The 12759-nt window shown below is 41.2% G+C and overlaps 1 protein-coding gene across 2 annotated transcripts in view; it reads right to left on the bottom strand.

The window, feature by feature from the left end:
- Window positions 1–12759, bottom strand: part of LOC126203028 (origin recognition complex subunit 3) — a 122875-nt gene that overhangs the window by 85341 nt on the left and 24775 nt on the right. For both annotated transcript variants that reach the window (XM_049937266.1, XM_049937267.1), the window contains exons 4-5: window positions 11095–11249; window positions 7609–7895 (exon numbers count right to left, since the gene is read on the bottom strand). In XM_049937266.1, coding sequence (XP_049793223.1) covers window positions 7609–7895; window positions 11095–11249 — 442 coding nt within the window. The remainder of the gene's footprint in view (window positions 1–7608; window positions 7896–11094; window positions 11250–12759) is intronic.

The following is a 12759-nucleotide window of genomic DNA, read 5'->3' as shown; positions in this document are numbered from 1 at the left end:
TTAATTGATAATTTGGTGGTAGTCACGCCGATGTAAAGGGCTGAACATGTTTACATAACAGCTAGTACAGGACACGTCTTGTTTCACAGGTGGCTCTCCCTTCGATAATATACGTTCTGCCAGTTTCAGGGCTGCTATAGGTGATGGCAGGAGAGTGCATAGGGCAAGTCTTGCAGTGTGGACGGTCACAGGGGTAGGAGCCATAGGGTAGGGAGTTGAGTGCAGAAGGAGCAGAGGGTCTGAGAAGAACATTGCGGAGATTGGGAGGGTGACAAAAAAACTAGTGTAGATGTGGTGGGCAAAATTTCAGACAGAATGGAACTCATTTCAGGGCATGATTTCAGGAAATCGTGACTGTCAAAGTAGAAGATTAATACATTCCAGACCAGTATAATACTGAGTCACCAGTGGTGTGCTCCGAACTTGTTTCTTGGACGGATCAGCAGTACCAGGAATGGATGGGATGGCCGGGGAAATTTGCTTTTGAACTAAGCTGGTGGGTGAAGGCTGACGTGAGAATGGTGGTGTACTGCTGTAACGAGTCCGGATCCGAAAAAATATGTTTGCCTCAGATGCGAAGGCTGTATGGGAGGGAATGTTTGTCAGGAAAGAATGGCAATTGGCAAAATATAAGTACTGTTGTTTGTTGGTAGGTTTAATGTGGACAAAATTGTGTAGCTGGTCTTCAGTGGGGACGAGATCAATATCACGGGAAGTGGCATGGAATTCAGAATTGGACCATGTGAAGTTTTATTGGGTGAAGGTATTCAGAGATTCCAGGAATTTTAACAGGTCAGCCTCACCATGAGTCCACACAGTAAAAATGTCATCAATGTATCTAAATGAAACCAGGGGCTGAAGACTTATGGATCCAAAGAAAGCCCCCTCCAAATGACCCATGAAAAGGTTGGTTTAGGAAGGGGCCATCCTGGTTCCCATGTAAATCTGCCCTTCAAAGATGAAGTAGTTGTTGGTAAGTATTAAGTTGATTAATGTGAGTAGGAAGGATGTCATAGGTTTGGAATGAGATGGGAAATGACTGAGGAAATGTTCAGCAGCAGACAGACCATGTACGTGGGGGATGTTGGTATAGAGGGAAGTGGCATCAATGGTGACAAGCAAGATGTGAGTTGGGAGTGGGACATGCATGGATTTCAGAAAATCTAGGAAACAGTTGGTATCTTTGGTATAGGAGGGGAGTCTTTCTACTATGGGTTGCAGGTGTTGATTAACTAAAGCAGATATAAATTCGGGGGGTGCTTTGAAGCCAGAAACTATAGGGCAATGAGGATTATTGGGTTTTTTGGATCTTAGGAAGAAGGTAATAGGTGGGGGTGCATGGTCTGGGCAGGGCGAGAACTCTTGATAGAAGTGAGGGGCCTGAGGTTTTAAGGGGGAACTGCAGGTCAGTTTGAATCACTGGGATGGGATCTTTATTGCAGATACTCTAGGTAGAGGTGTCAGACAGCTGATGTAGGCCTTCACTAACATACTCCTTTTGGTCAAGTAATACAGTGGTAGATTCTTTGTCTGCTGGGAGGATAATTATAGAGTCATCAGCTTTTAGGGAACATAAGAGTCTGGAGTTCTGCAGAGGACAGGTTATGGTCATGTTGTATGGAACTGAGGAAGGGTTGTAAAGCAATGCCAGATGTGAGGAATTCTTGGAAGGCTTGTAAGGGACGAGTTTTAGGTAGTTGTGATAGAACAAGTCAGGATTGTGGTCTGAACTGTTCAAGGCAGGGTTCAATATCAGGTTTACTGTTGGAACAGTTTTGGGATTGGGTTGCAAAGTGATATTTCCAATTGATATCACACGTGAAGGAAAGTAGGTCCTTCACCAAAGCAGCATGATTAAATGCAGGTTTAGGGCTGAAAGTGAGATCCTTAGATAATATAGATAATTCAGAAGGGGCAAGTGCTTTAGATGAGAGGTTAAGGACACTGTACTACTGTGACTGGTTCTTGTGATTATGGGTTATTCTTGGTCTGAGAGGCAGTGATGAAGGCTGTGGGATGTTAAGAGGGTTGGCCAAGCTCAGTTTGTAGGAGAGCAGTGGTAGTTGATGGTGTGGCTGTTTAGGCAGCTGCAGAGGGACAGAAGGGGAAACACCACTGTTCAGGTAGTTTAGAAGAAGGTGAGATAACTTTCTGAGATGAAGTCTGGCATGTTATTGCAGTTTGAAGTTGGCTTGGCACATGACACCACCCAAGGAAACATGAGGGGCAGATAACTGCAGGATTTTGTAGGACATAAGTCTGGTCGTGTGGAAATTGGCTGATGAGGCATACAGGTCACAGATTAGCCAGGTAAGAACAAGAGACTGCTGTATTTGAAACTGTAAAAGGGTCTGGTGTAGAGTAGGATTACATGCAGAAACAGGAACTTTCAATGTTACCCGAAACAGGTATTTCCAATGTTATGATTTTTGAAGTAACACCAAGGGACAAGCAGGTTTCAAGAAACAGAATGTGGGACCTTAGTTTTTTTGATAGTGCAAAAGCATGTTTTCGAAAAGAACAGATGTAATATGACATGGGATTCATCATGGCAAGAGAGGACAATTTGGAGAGTTAGAAATCATGGGAATTGCAAAAAATAAATAAATAAATAAATAAATAAAAATAAGCAGAGGGTGTAAAAGGCAGAAAAACAGAAGCAAGGAAAAAAAATTGGAAAAATCAGACAAATTTGTATGAAACTTGTTAATAAGAGGTAATGAGTGGGCGTCATATATGATTAAAAAAAAAATTGCAGAAAAAGAGGGGAAAAAATTGATTGGGAAAGTCGTGAAAACAAACAAAATTTTAAGAACTGGATAAACAGAAAGTGAAAGTCATAGCATAAAATGTAAACTACTTACCTTGGCAATTAAAGTGACATAAGAGATGACAATAAAAGTGGATCAAAGTGGTTTGCCGAAAAACAAATGCACAAAAATGTGAACTAATTACGTGTAAACAAGATAACTGGAGGGTGGGAAAGAAAATATCTGTCAAATTTGAGAATAAATTCGTGAAAGACAATCGGGAGAAGGCCATGCAGTGCAATGAACTGTAAATTGTTTCGTGCAAATTCATAACTCTGCACCTGTCCCACTCACACCACACCCCTTGCTTGCCACCAGTGATGCCAGCTCCATCTATACCAACATCCCCCATGCACATGGTCTATCTGCTGCTGAACATTTCCTCAGTCAGTACCCACCAAACACTCAACCTATGACATCCTTCCAGGCCACTTTAATCAACTTTATACTTACCAACAACCACTTCACCTTTGAGGAACAGACATACAAACAGATCAGGGGTATGGCCATGGTAACCAGGATGGCTCCTTCCTAAGCCAACCTTTTCATGGATCGCTAGGAGAGGGGGCTTTCCTGGAATCCAGGTCTTCAGCCCCTGGTTTCATCTAGATACATTGACGACATTTTTACCATATGGACTAATGGTGAGGCTGACCTGTTAAAATTCCTGGAATCTCTGAATAACTTCTCCCAATTAAATTTCAAATGGTCCTATTCCAAATCCCATGCCACTATTCCCGGAAATTGATCTCATCCTCACTGTTCACATTAAACCTACTACCAAACAGTACTTACATTTTCACAGATGCCATCGTTTCCATGTCAAGCATTACCTCCCATACATCCTAAGCATTCGAGGCAAACTTATTTGTTCGTATGCAGACTCTTTACAGCAATACACCACCATTCTCACCTCAGCTTCACTGCATGTAATTACCCCATCAGCCTAGTTCAAAAGCAAATTTCCCCAGCCATCACATCCAATCCTTGTACTGGTGATGCCTCCAAAAAACAACTGCAGAGCACACCACTGGTGACTCAGTATTACCCTGGTCTGGAATGTATTAATCAGCTACTTCAACAGGGCCATGACTTCCTAAAATCATACCCCGTGTGAAATTTTGCCCACCACACTTAGAATAGCTTTCTGTCACCCTCCCAGTCTCTGTAATATTCTTGTCAGACCCTATGCTCCTCCTGCACTCAGCTCCCTGACCTACAGCTCTTACCCCTGCGACCGACCCTGCGGCAAGACTTGCCCTAAGAACCCTCGTGCCACCACCTATATTAGCACTGCAAGTGGCAAAACATATACCACTTAAGGGAGAGCCACCTGTGGAACAAACACGTGTCATATACCAGCTGTTATGTAAACAGTGTTCGGCCCTTTACATCAGCATGACTACAACCAAATTATCAATTAGGATGAATTGGCATAAGTAGAGGGTGTATATTGGCAACATGCAAATATCCTGTTGCAGAGCATGCTCTACAACATGACAATCACGAGCTTGGCACCAGTTTCACCACGTGCAATATCTGGATTCTTCTCCCAGACACTAGTTTCTCAGAACTCTGCAGGTGGAAACCAGCAATACAATATGTCCTTCCTTCTCGCCACCCACCTCGCCTTAATTTATGTTAATTTCTTCCATCCCAGCAAATGCTGAGACAGAACTGTAACTACTCTTTTCTTCACTCTGTTTTAGTTTTCTACATCTTTCATTGTCTTACCTGTCTATTTTTCACTGTCCACATATGTTACGTACAACACACTTAGCTTTTCACTCTAATTAACTCATGGATGATGTTTAAGCAGTAATCTCTGTCCTGCATATTACCCTGTCTGCCACCTTTAGGCTCTCAAGTTTTCAAATCTCATCCGATGCAGTCCCAACAATCAGTCTTTCTTTCTCATCCCATGCTGTAAGTCTTCCCCGACACACGGTTCTGGGTGACTTTCCTGATATCTACCCCTTTTCCTAGACCTCTCCAGTCCTTTTGCCTCAGCCCCCTTCCTTCCCCTTCAACCCTTCTGCCTGAAGTAGCATAAAACTGTCTCCGAAAGCTTGCCTAATTGCGACCTCCTTTTATGTTTGTTGCGCCTCCACTTGGTGAGTATGTTTTTTATCTACCCAATTAAATTATTCTGTAAAAAACAATGATAGTTTTCATTGTTATACTACCACATTTATTGTCGTGTATGCCATGCACATATTTGTATTTGCAATACAAACAGTCCGTAACATTAGTTAGTCCACTGCCTACATTTGATGCCAATATGCAATAAGCACTCATAGGCAGCATGTGGCAGCACTAGTGGTGGACAGTATAATATCATGTTAGGGGGATACGGGTATCAGTGCAGTCACTGTCGTAATGCGGAAACAGAGTGATTTGTATGACGTCCTGAAGGCACGATCATTGGCTTTTTGGCCAAGAGTGGAAAAATTTCCAAAATGACAGTTTTTTAAGGTATTTGTGTGCCACCATGTTTAAAGTACACTGTGTGTCGCAAAATGGCACTGTCCAAAACTGGTGTTGAGGCTAATGTGGTGCACCATGGGCCGTAGATGACAGTGGTGAACAATGGCTGCAGAGATGTGTACATGCAAATAGATGGGCAACTGACTGCCCAGATGAAGTCTCCTCGACAACTGCTCAGTGAACTTTGCTGTATACGGGCCAACACATCACGTGCATGGTAGATGCACCCATGCTGATTACTGTTCATTGATGATGAAGGCTGGAATATGCATGCCAATGCTGCAACTGGACATCCACTGAGTGGTGACAGGTGGCTTTATCATATGAATCACTTTTTATGCTCCATCAGTCAGATGGCCATTGGTGTGTGCAGCATGAAAGCTCTGAAAGCATACACCTTGCAACAATTGTCGGAAGTGTCCAGGCTGGAGGGCATTTCCTGGGTAATCTCATTATTCTGGAAGGTATAATCGATCTACACAAGTATGTACGAGGTCTGTTCACAAAACCCCAGAATGTTCGAAATTTCACACCAATGGTGTGTTGGATCGAAATGCGGTTGGCATCCCTGCACATGCATGTGTTCAACGTTTAACTGCCGGAAGTTTCATTGCTGTATGTCTGTTAGTTACTGTTCAGTGTTGTGTTTAGTAGAATGTTGTGTCGCACAGTTTGTGAATTTCAAGATGGCAGAGTTATAGGGGAAACGCATCTGTAATACATTTTGCAGTAAACGCAGGAAAAACATTTACAGAGGCACACCAAATGATGCAGGAAGCCTAAGGTGATGAGGGCTTAAGCCGCACTTGATGTTACGACTAGTTCACATAGTTTAAAAATGGCTGGACAGAAGTTAAAGATGACGCTCGTTCAGGACTCCCTTTGACGTCCACTGACGATGCTCGTGTCACGAATTTCAATGAAACTGTGTGTGCCAATCAAAGACTGACTGTTCAACAGATTGTAGAAGAATGCAACACTTCACTTGGATCATGTCACGAAATCCTGACACAGTAGCTTCGAATGAATCTTGTTGCCATCAAAGTTCCTCCCACGGCTCACGAGTCAGGACCAGAAAGACTTCACCTCGCAATCTGTGAAGAGCTTTTGGATTGCACAAATGACAATGAGGTATTACTTAAGAGAATGTTAACAGTGAAGAGATATGGGTTACATTTATGATGTTGAGACCAAGTTTCAATCTTCACAACGGTTCAGGAAAGGTTCTCCAAGACCAAAAAAAGCTCATGAGGTCAGATCAAATGTCAAAGCCATGCAAATAGTTTTCTTTGACTTTGAAGGATTAGTTCATCGTGCATTCATGTTACAGGGACATACTGTAAATCAATGGTACTATCTGGACGAGTTACGACGCCTGCGAGAAAATGTGAGAAGGAAACAGCCTGAATTGTGGTGAAACAATTCATGGCTCTAGCATCTCGATAATGCTCCTGCACATTCATACCTGTCAGTGCACGACTATCGCACAAAAAATGAAATTGCTGTGCTGCCTCATTTCCGATATTCGCCAGACCTGGCCCCTGCACACTTTTTTTTAATTTCCGAAGCTGAAAACCCCCTTGAAAGGGTGAAGATTTGTGACAACAGATGAGACAAAAGAGAATTTGCAGATGGCACTTCGCACGGCCCAGAAAGAGGCGTACCAAGACTGCTTCCAGAACCAGACATGGCTTTGAGAGAAGCTTATCAATTGTGGAGGAGAGTATTTCGTAGGATACCGTGCACAATAAGTAGAAAGTAAGCAGAAAAATTTTGTGGAAAAAGTTCTGGAATTTTTTGAACAGGTGTCATACCTATCCTTGGAGATTGTGTCCACTCCCTACATGCAGTTTGTTTTTACTCGGCATGACGGCACCTACCAGTAAGATAATGCAAGGTGTCACGCAGTTCTCAGTGTACTTGGGTGGTTTGATGAGCTTCAGGTTGAGTTTACAGTACTCTCCTGGCCACCCAACTCCTCAGATTTAAACCGAACCAAGAATCTGTGGAACCATCTCGACTGGGCTGTCCATGACAGAGAAACCTAGCACAGATTGCTACGGCTCAGGAGTCGTCGCAGCTCCATATCCCTGTCGCTACCTTCTAGACCCTCACTGACATTATTCATGCATGTCTAGCAGCAATCTGTGCTGCAGAAAGTGGTTATTCAGGCTTTTAACAGGTGGTCACATTAATGTGCCTGGGCAGTGTAGAACTAACCAAAATTTCATTTTCTCTATTTTCTTAATAATTTAAATGGACACAATAATGCTAAAATCCTTATTTTACATATTTACATACTTCAACAAACCTAGAAATAAGTATAAAGTCTTTCAACACACGCTGACTGAAATTCTCAAAGTTTGGAATTATAACAACCAAAGGTTTAGTGTACTCATTGTTATCTCTCTTGCTCTTGTTCCTCTTTGCTGGAGATCTGACGGAAAAGTAATTTTCTTCTTTCACAGTTCTGTACCACTCAACAAGCACAGGAAAGTTACACAGTGCCTTCTTCACTTTCTTAGCTGAGCGTGATTTTTCATTATCACTATCTTCATCAGTCAGCTGATCATTATCATCCTCATTCTCTTCATGATCCTGAAATAAAATAATTTCAGTGTATGTCAAAGTTTTTCCATGGTACAAAACATTTGATAAATATTCTCTCTATGCTACACTAACTGATTGCTCATGAATTTAGGAAATAAATATTGTAACATAATACACTAAGAATGGTAAGTGAATTAGGAAATATTCACTCCATGGAAACTCCACATAGGAATATAAACAATGTAGGAAGAGAGAGATGGCTGCTTACTGTAAAGAAGACATGTCAAGTTACAGACAGGCACGATTAGAAGACACGTAAAGCTTTCGGTCACAGCCTTGGTCTGTAAAAGAGATGCATACACCATTCACATCTAAAAGCAAGCACAACTCATGCACATGACTGGAAACTCCAGCATCTCGGGCCAGAATGGCATTTCAGCTCAAGATGCTGGAGTTGGCGGTCATGTGTGCGTGATATGTGCTGGCTTGTAGGTGTGAATGGTGTGTGTGCGCGCCTCTCTTTTATTGTCCAAGGCTGTGATCGAAAGCTTTATGTAAGTCTTTTAATTGTTACTGTCTGCAACTTGATATGTCTTCTTTACAGTAAGTAGCAATCTGTCTCTTTCCACATTGAAACTATTCACTCCTTTTAATACCCTGTCGAAGTACTGGATTGTTGCGAAAAGACCTGTACTGTATGGGACAAAGAAACCCACCTGATATACAGTGAAATAAGAAATAAATTTCACCACAAAAAATCCAATATTCACAGCACATCTTAAGTATGAGGTGGAAAGAAATGGTAAGAAGCCAGTTGCAGTTGGCTTCTTGACAGTGTCAGCAAAACCAAAACAGAAAATCTTAACAGATAACAGGGAGTAGGAAAAAATGTAGGCAGAAAAAGTTAGAAATAAATTATGTTTGACACAGTGTATTCCTTTTGTGTGAAATGAGAGTGTGTCATTTTAAGCTGTCACCATACTTCCCAAGCCACAACAGCCAATTGTCATCCTCTACTAGGGGTACTTTTTGACTCATATTCTGAAGTTTCACATTAATGCTCAGCAGTGTCAGCTTGATCACATGATGAATTTTTTCTCTTTTGGATCCTCCATCAAGTAGGGTATGTTAATATTATCTTTTAAACCCAACACACAATGTGACCAAGAAGCTGGCATCCCACAGGATGACAACCGATCATACTGATAACTGATGTCGGCATCATTGTAACATAACGATGATGATGTGTGTAATCACTACAATACAACAATGACATCCTCTACAAAGTACAGATATCCTTAACCATTCCCTCCATACGCAGGATGCCAAGGCAGTTATGTTACCAGTACCCTGGCACGGTTTCTTGTACCACACAAAGGAAGATCCCAACAAGTAATGGGAGGGGGCCAACAGAGAGCGATTGTAGGCGATACGCTGAACTGGAGCACGTGACTGCCGTTTGCTCTGGTGAGCGGCCCTGGCCAACTGACGAGGTGCCGAAGGACTGAGGGGAGAGAGGGGAACCTGTGTACACCAGCCCCTGTTGGAAGAAGTGCAAATGTAAACACCAGCTGGTTGCCATTACAGGGTCACACCCCCAGCACTCTGGTCACGGGCCTCGGAAGACAGTCGGCATTTCTTACAGGATCGAGGGCGTTCTCTAAATATGGCATGGGAAAAAGGAGCAGGGTCCAGAAAATACTTATAAGATCAAAGCAAAATTGACCCTCATTAACGGATGGGAGAGCTGTCTCACAGAAAATGCTGCAAACTGTAATGTCATCATGTCTGTACACGAGCATTTCTGGCATGATCTGTCTCAAGTACTTTGCTGCGTCATTATTTACAAGTGCGCGAGAGGAACAGACACATTTGGTGAGCAGTTGAATGTAACACAAAATTGCATTTGCAATAAAAGAGCACCTGCTTGGCGCCAAGTGTTACATGAAGCACGTCTTGTGCAGAACTGTGTGTGTCTGTACACAAGGGTTTAAGACTGATATGTAACTCTCCGAAGAGAGTTCGACACCAGAAAAAACTGCTCAAATGAAGGAAAGCACTGACCGAAATCCAACGATATCTCGACACCGTTTATCGGTGTGAAAGGGAATTGAGTTGTGCGGAAACATTATTGAAAACGCTGTGCATTTGTATCTGTACAAATTTACTGTTGTGTGTGGGTTACTATGATCACACAAAAAGTTTCATGTGTCGAGTTCTGCCGGTAGTTCCAGAGTGGAGTGGAATGAGGACTTTTGGATCCTCATTTTATTTCTTCAGATGAAGCCTGGTTCAGCTTTCCAGCATATGTTAACTCACAGAAAATGCACCATTATGCATCATAAAACCTCCATCAGTATACTGAAGAGCCACTGCATAATCTCAAGATCAGAGTTTGGTGCACATCATCTGATGTCTGCATCATAAAACAATTCATTCATCAAACTGTTAACATTAACCAATACGTCCAGGAATTGTTTAACCCACAAGAGGATCAACACACAAAACAACTGTATAGATATCTTCAGCAAGACACAGCAACAGCACAAGCACTGCCTCGACAACCTTGCCACAATTGCACTTGTTTGGTTAGGTGAGGATAATCAGCTGAGGCAATGCAATCTACTTGCCACCCCAATCACCTGATCTCTCTCCTTGTCATTTTTACCTGTGGGGCAAATTGAAGGGTCAGGTGTATTCAAAATAATACTCGTACACTAGAAGAGCTAGAGCAGAATATTCAAAACACTACTGCAACTGTTCTTCAGGTGAAGCTGCTAAATGTGTCTCACAGTTTGACAAATAAAACACTGTAATGCATAGACATCAGTGGTAGCCACTTCCAGCATCTTCTGTTACATTAGTTAACAGGAATGAATCATCCTAAACATTTCCCAGGCCAGTTTCAGTTTGTTCAGCCTGTAGAATGTAGCTCAGTTAATGTAGACACTGCCACTCTATAAATCTACTTTTTTTTTACAAATTACACACTGTCTTAAATGCATTTTAATATTGAATAAGCCAAATTTTGGGAACAACAACCACAACATAAGAACAAAAGCACTGACTTAATTGGAGCAATATGTCCCATGAGCCCCAACTTTACAAACTTATTAATTACTTTTTAAAATTACACATGCCTTGTTAAATTCAAAAACACATTTCAAATTATGAGGACTTCAATAGACATTTAGTCTTAAATGCAGAATTGTTACTAAACTACGGAAGTATATGTTGAAGTCTCAACCTTCGGACACAGGAACTGAGAAACCATTCTTTCCACAGTTACTCGCACATTTCTACATTCCCACGAACGTAAGACAGCTATGTGAGGTGTGACTTGTTTATTGAGCTGAACTTTTAAAGAATCAAACAGGGCAGTATGGTCCGGTACATTGATACCTGGAAGAAGAAACAAAATGTAAAACATGGAAATAACTAACACTTTTTCTGAAAGTTTAAATGTGGAATGTGAAACAAAAAACATAAATATAATGTCATAAGTGAGGATGGGAGGAAGATCGGGTATAGTGTTCCATTTCTGATGAAGTCGCAAACTCCAAATAGAAGAGGATGGGGAAAGGAAATTGGGCACACAATTCCAAAAGCACCAACCCACCACTTGCTTCAGCAATTTAGGAAAACCAGAGTGTACCTAAATTTGGATTGTTTGAGGAGGATTTCAATTGCAGTTCTCACAAATGTGAGTCCTGTGTCTACCCCACTAGGCATTCCTCCTATAAGAGCATAGTCCAATCACCAGTCACAAAAATCTGTAGCGCAAGACCTTGGAAACAGTGTTGCATCCCCGATACTAACACAGGATGGAAACAGAATTCACAGTAAGGAGTCGTTATCTGCACCGTGGGTGCCATTCATTGAAAACTGTTCACAAATCTGTGTATTGGGCAAATTAAAACACACATATTCAGTATAAATTAGTGAGTAAATTCATTTTGTAGTAGTACTGTGAGTGTCATGTTTGAGGTCCATTAGTGTGGTGTCAAGCAAAGAGTGGTAGTGTGGATTATGCTAATATGACAGTCTAACAAGAAATACAATGGTTGGTTGTTGCACGATGGAAGAAAGAGGTTAGATTAACTAACACACAATGGAGATATAAAAATCAAATCATCATAAAATGTGTGTTAATACACAGTATTATGCAAGATTATGTTTATAACTTCTCATGGCTTGGGTTCACAGCCACACACAACTTTTTGAAAGGCATCATTTTCGTCAGCTGAGAGCTTTTGAGAGAAAGTTTGTGTTGCCAGTCTGTCAGTTTACATGCCTGAGAAACATGATGCACAAATCTGGTGTAAGATGACCTTGGTATTACATATGAACAGTGTTATGTATCACTAGACCAAGAACCAAAATGTCATTAATGAGATAATAGATACCAAAGTTTCCATTCCCTTAAAATTGTATTTGTTGTTGAATTTTCCCAATTTCTTGTACCGAAGAAGGGTTATTTTTGTTTCACTTAGTAGTGCAACCTCAACAAAATTACATTCTAAACAATAGGATAAATAACAAAAATGGTTGTTAGCCTACTTATGCTTAATTGCTGCTAGTGAGATTTTGTTATGCATCAACAATCGTCCCTTGGTCTCTTTATGTGTAACTGAACAGTGTATTACGTTTATTATAATGATACGGCATTAGTTAACCACATGCCTCTCATAGTCTGAAACAACTTAATGAGGACACTTCATTGGAAACAAAGCTTAAATAAATAGTAAATTATGTTTTGTAAGTTAAATGTTGTTGAAAAACTTTCTAAAGGTAACAAAACTATATTTTACTGTAGCAAGGATGTGTGTCTTAATGACTGTTAAAAAACACAAAACAATTGCAAAGACATGTTATAGAACTTTCACAAAAGTCAAAGATAGCATTCCTTACA

Source organism: Schistocerca nitens, chromosome 9 (genome assembly GCF_023898315.1).
Source record: "Schistocerca nitens isolate TAMUIC-IGC-003100 chromosome 9, iqSchNite1.1, whole genome shotgun sequence".
Taxonomy (NCBI): Eukaryota; Metazoa; Arthropoda; class Insecta; order Orthoptera; family Acrididae; genus Schistocerca; species Schistocerca nitens.
Note: the sequence above shows the minus strand (reverse complement) of the source record. Positions and strands in the feature narration are given on the sequence as shown.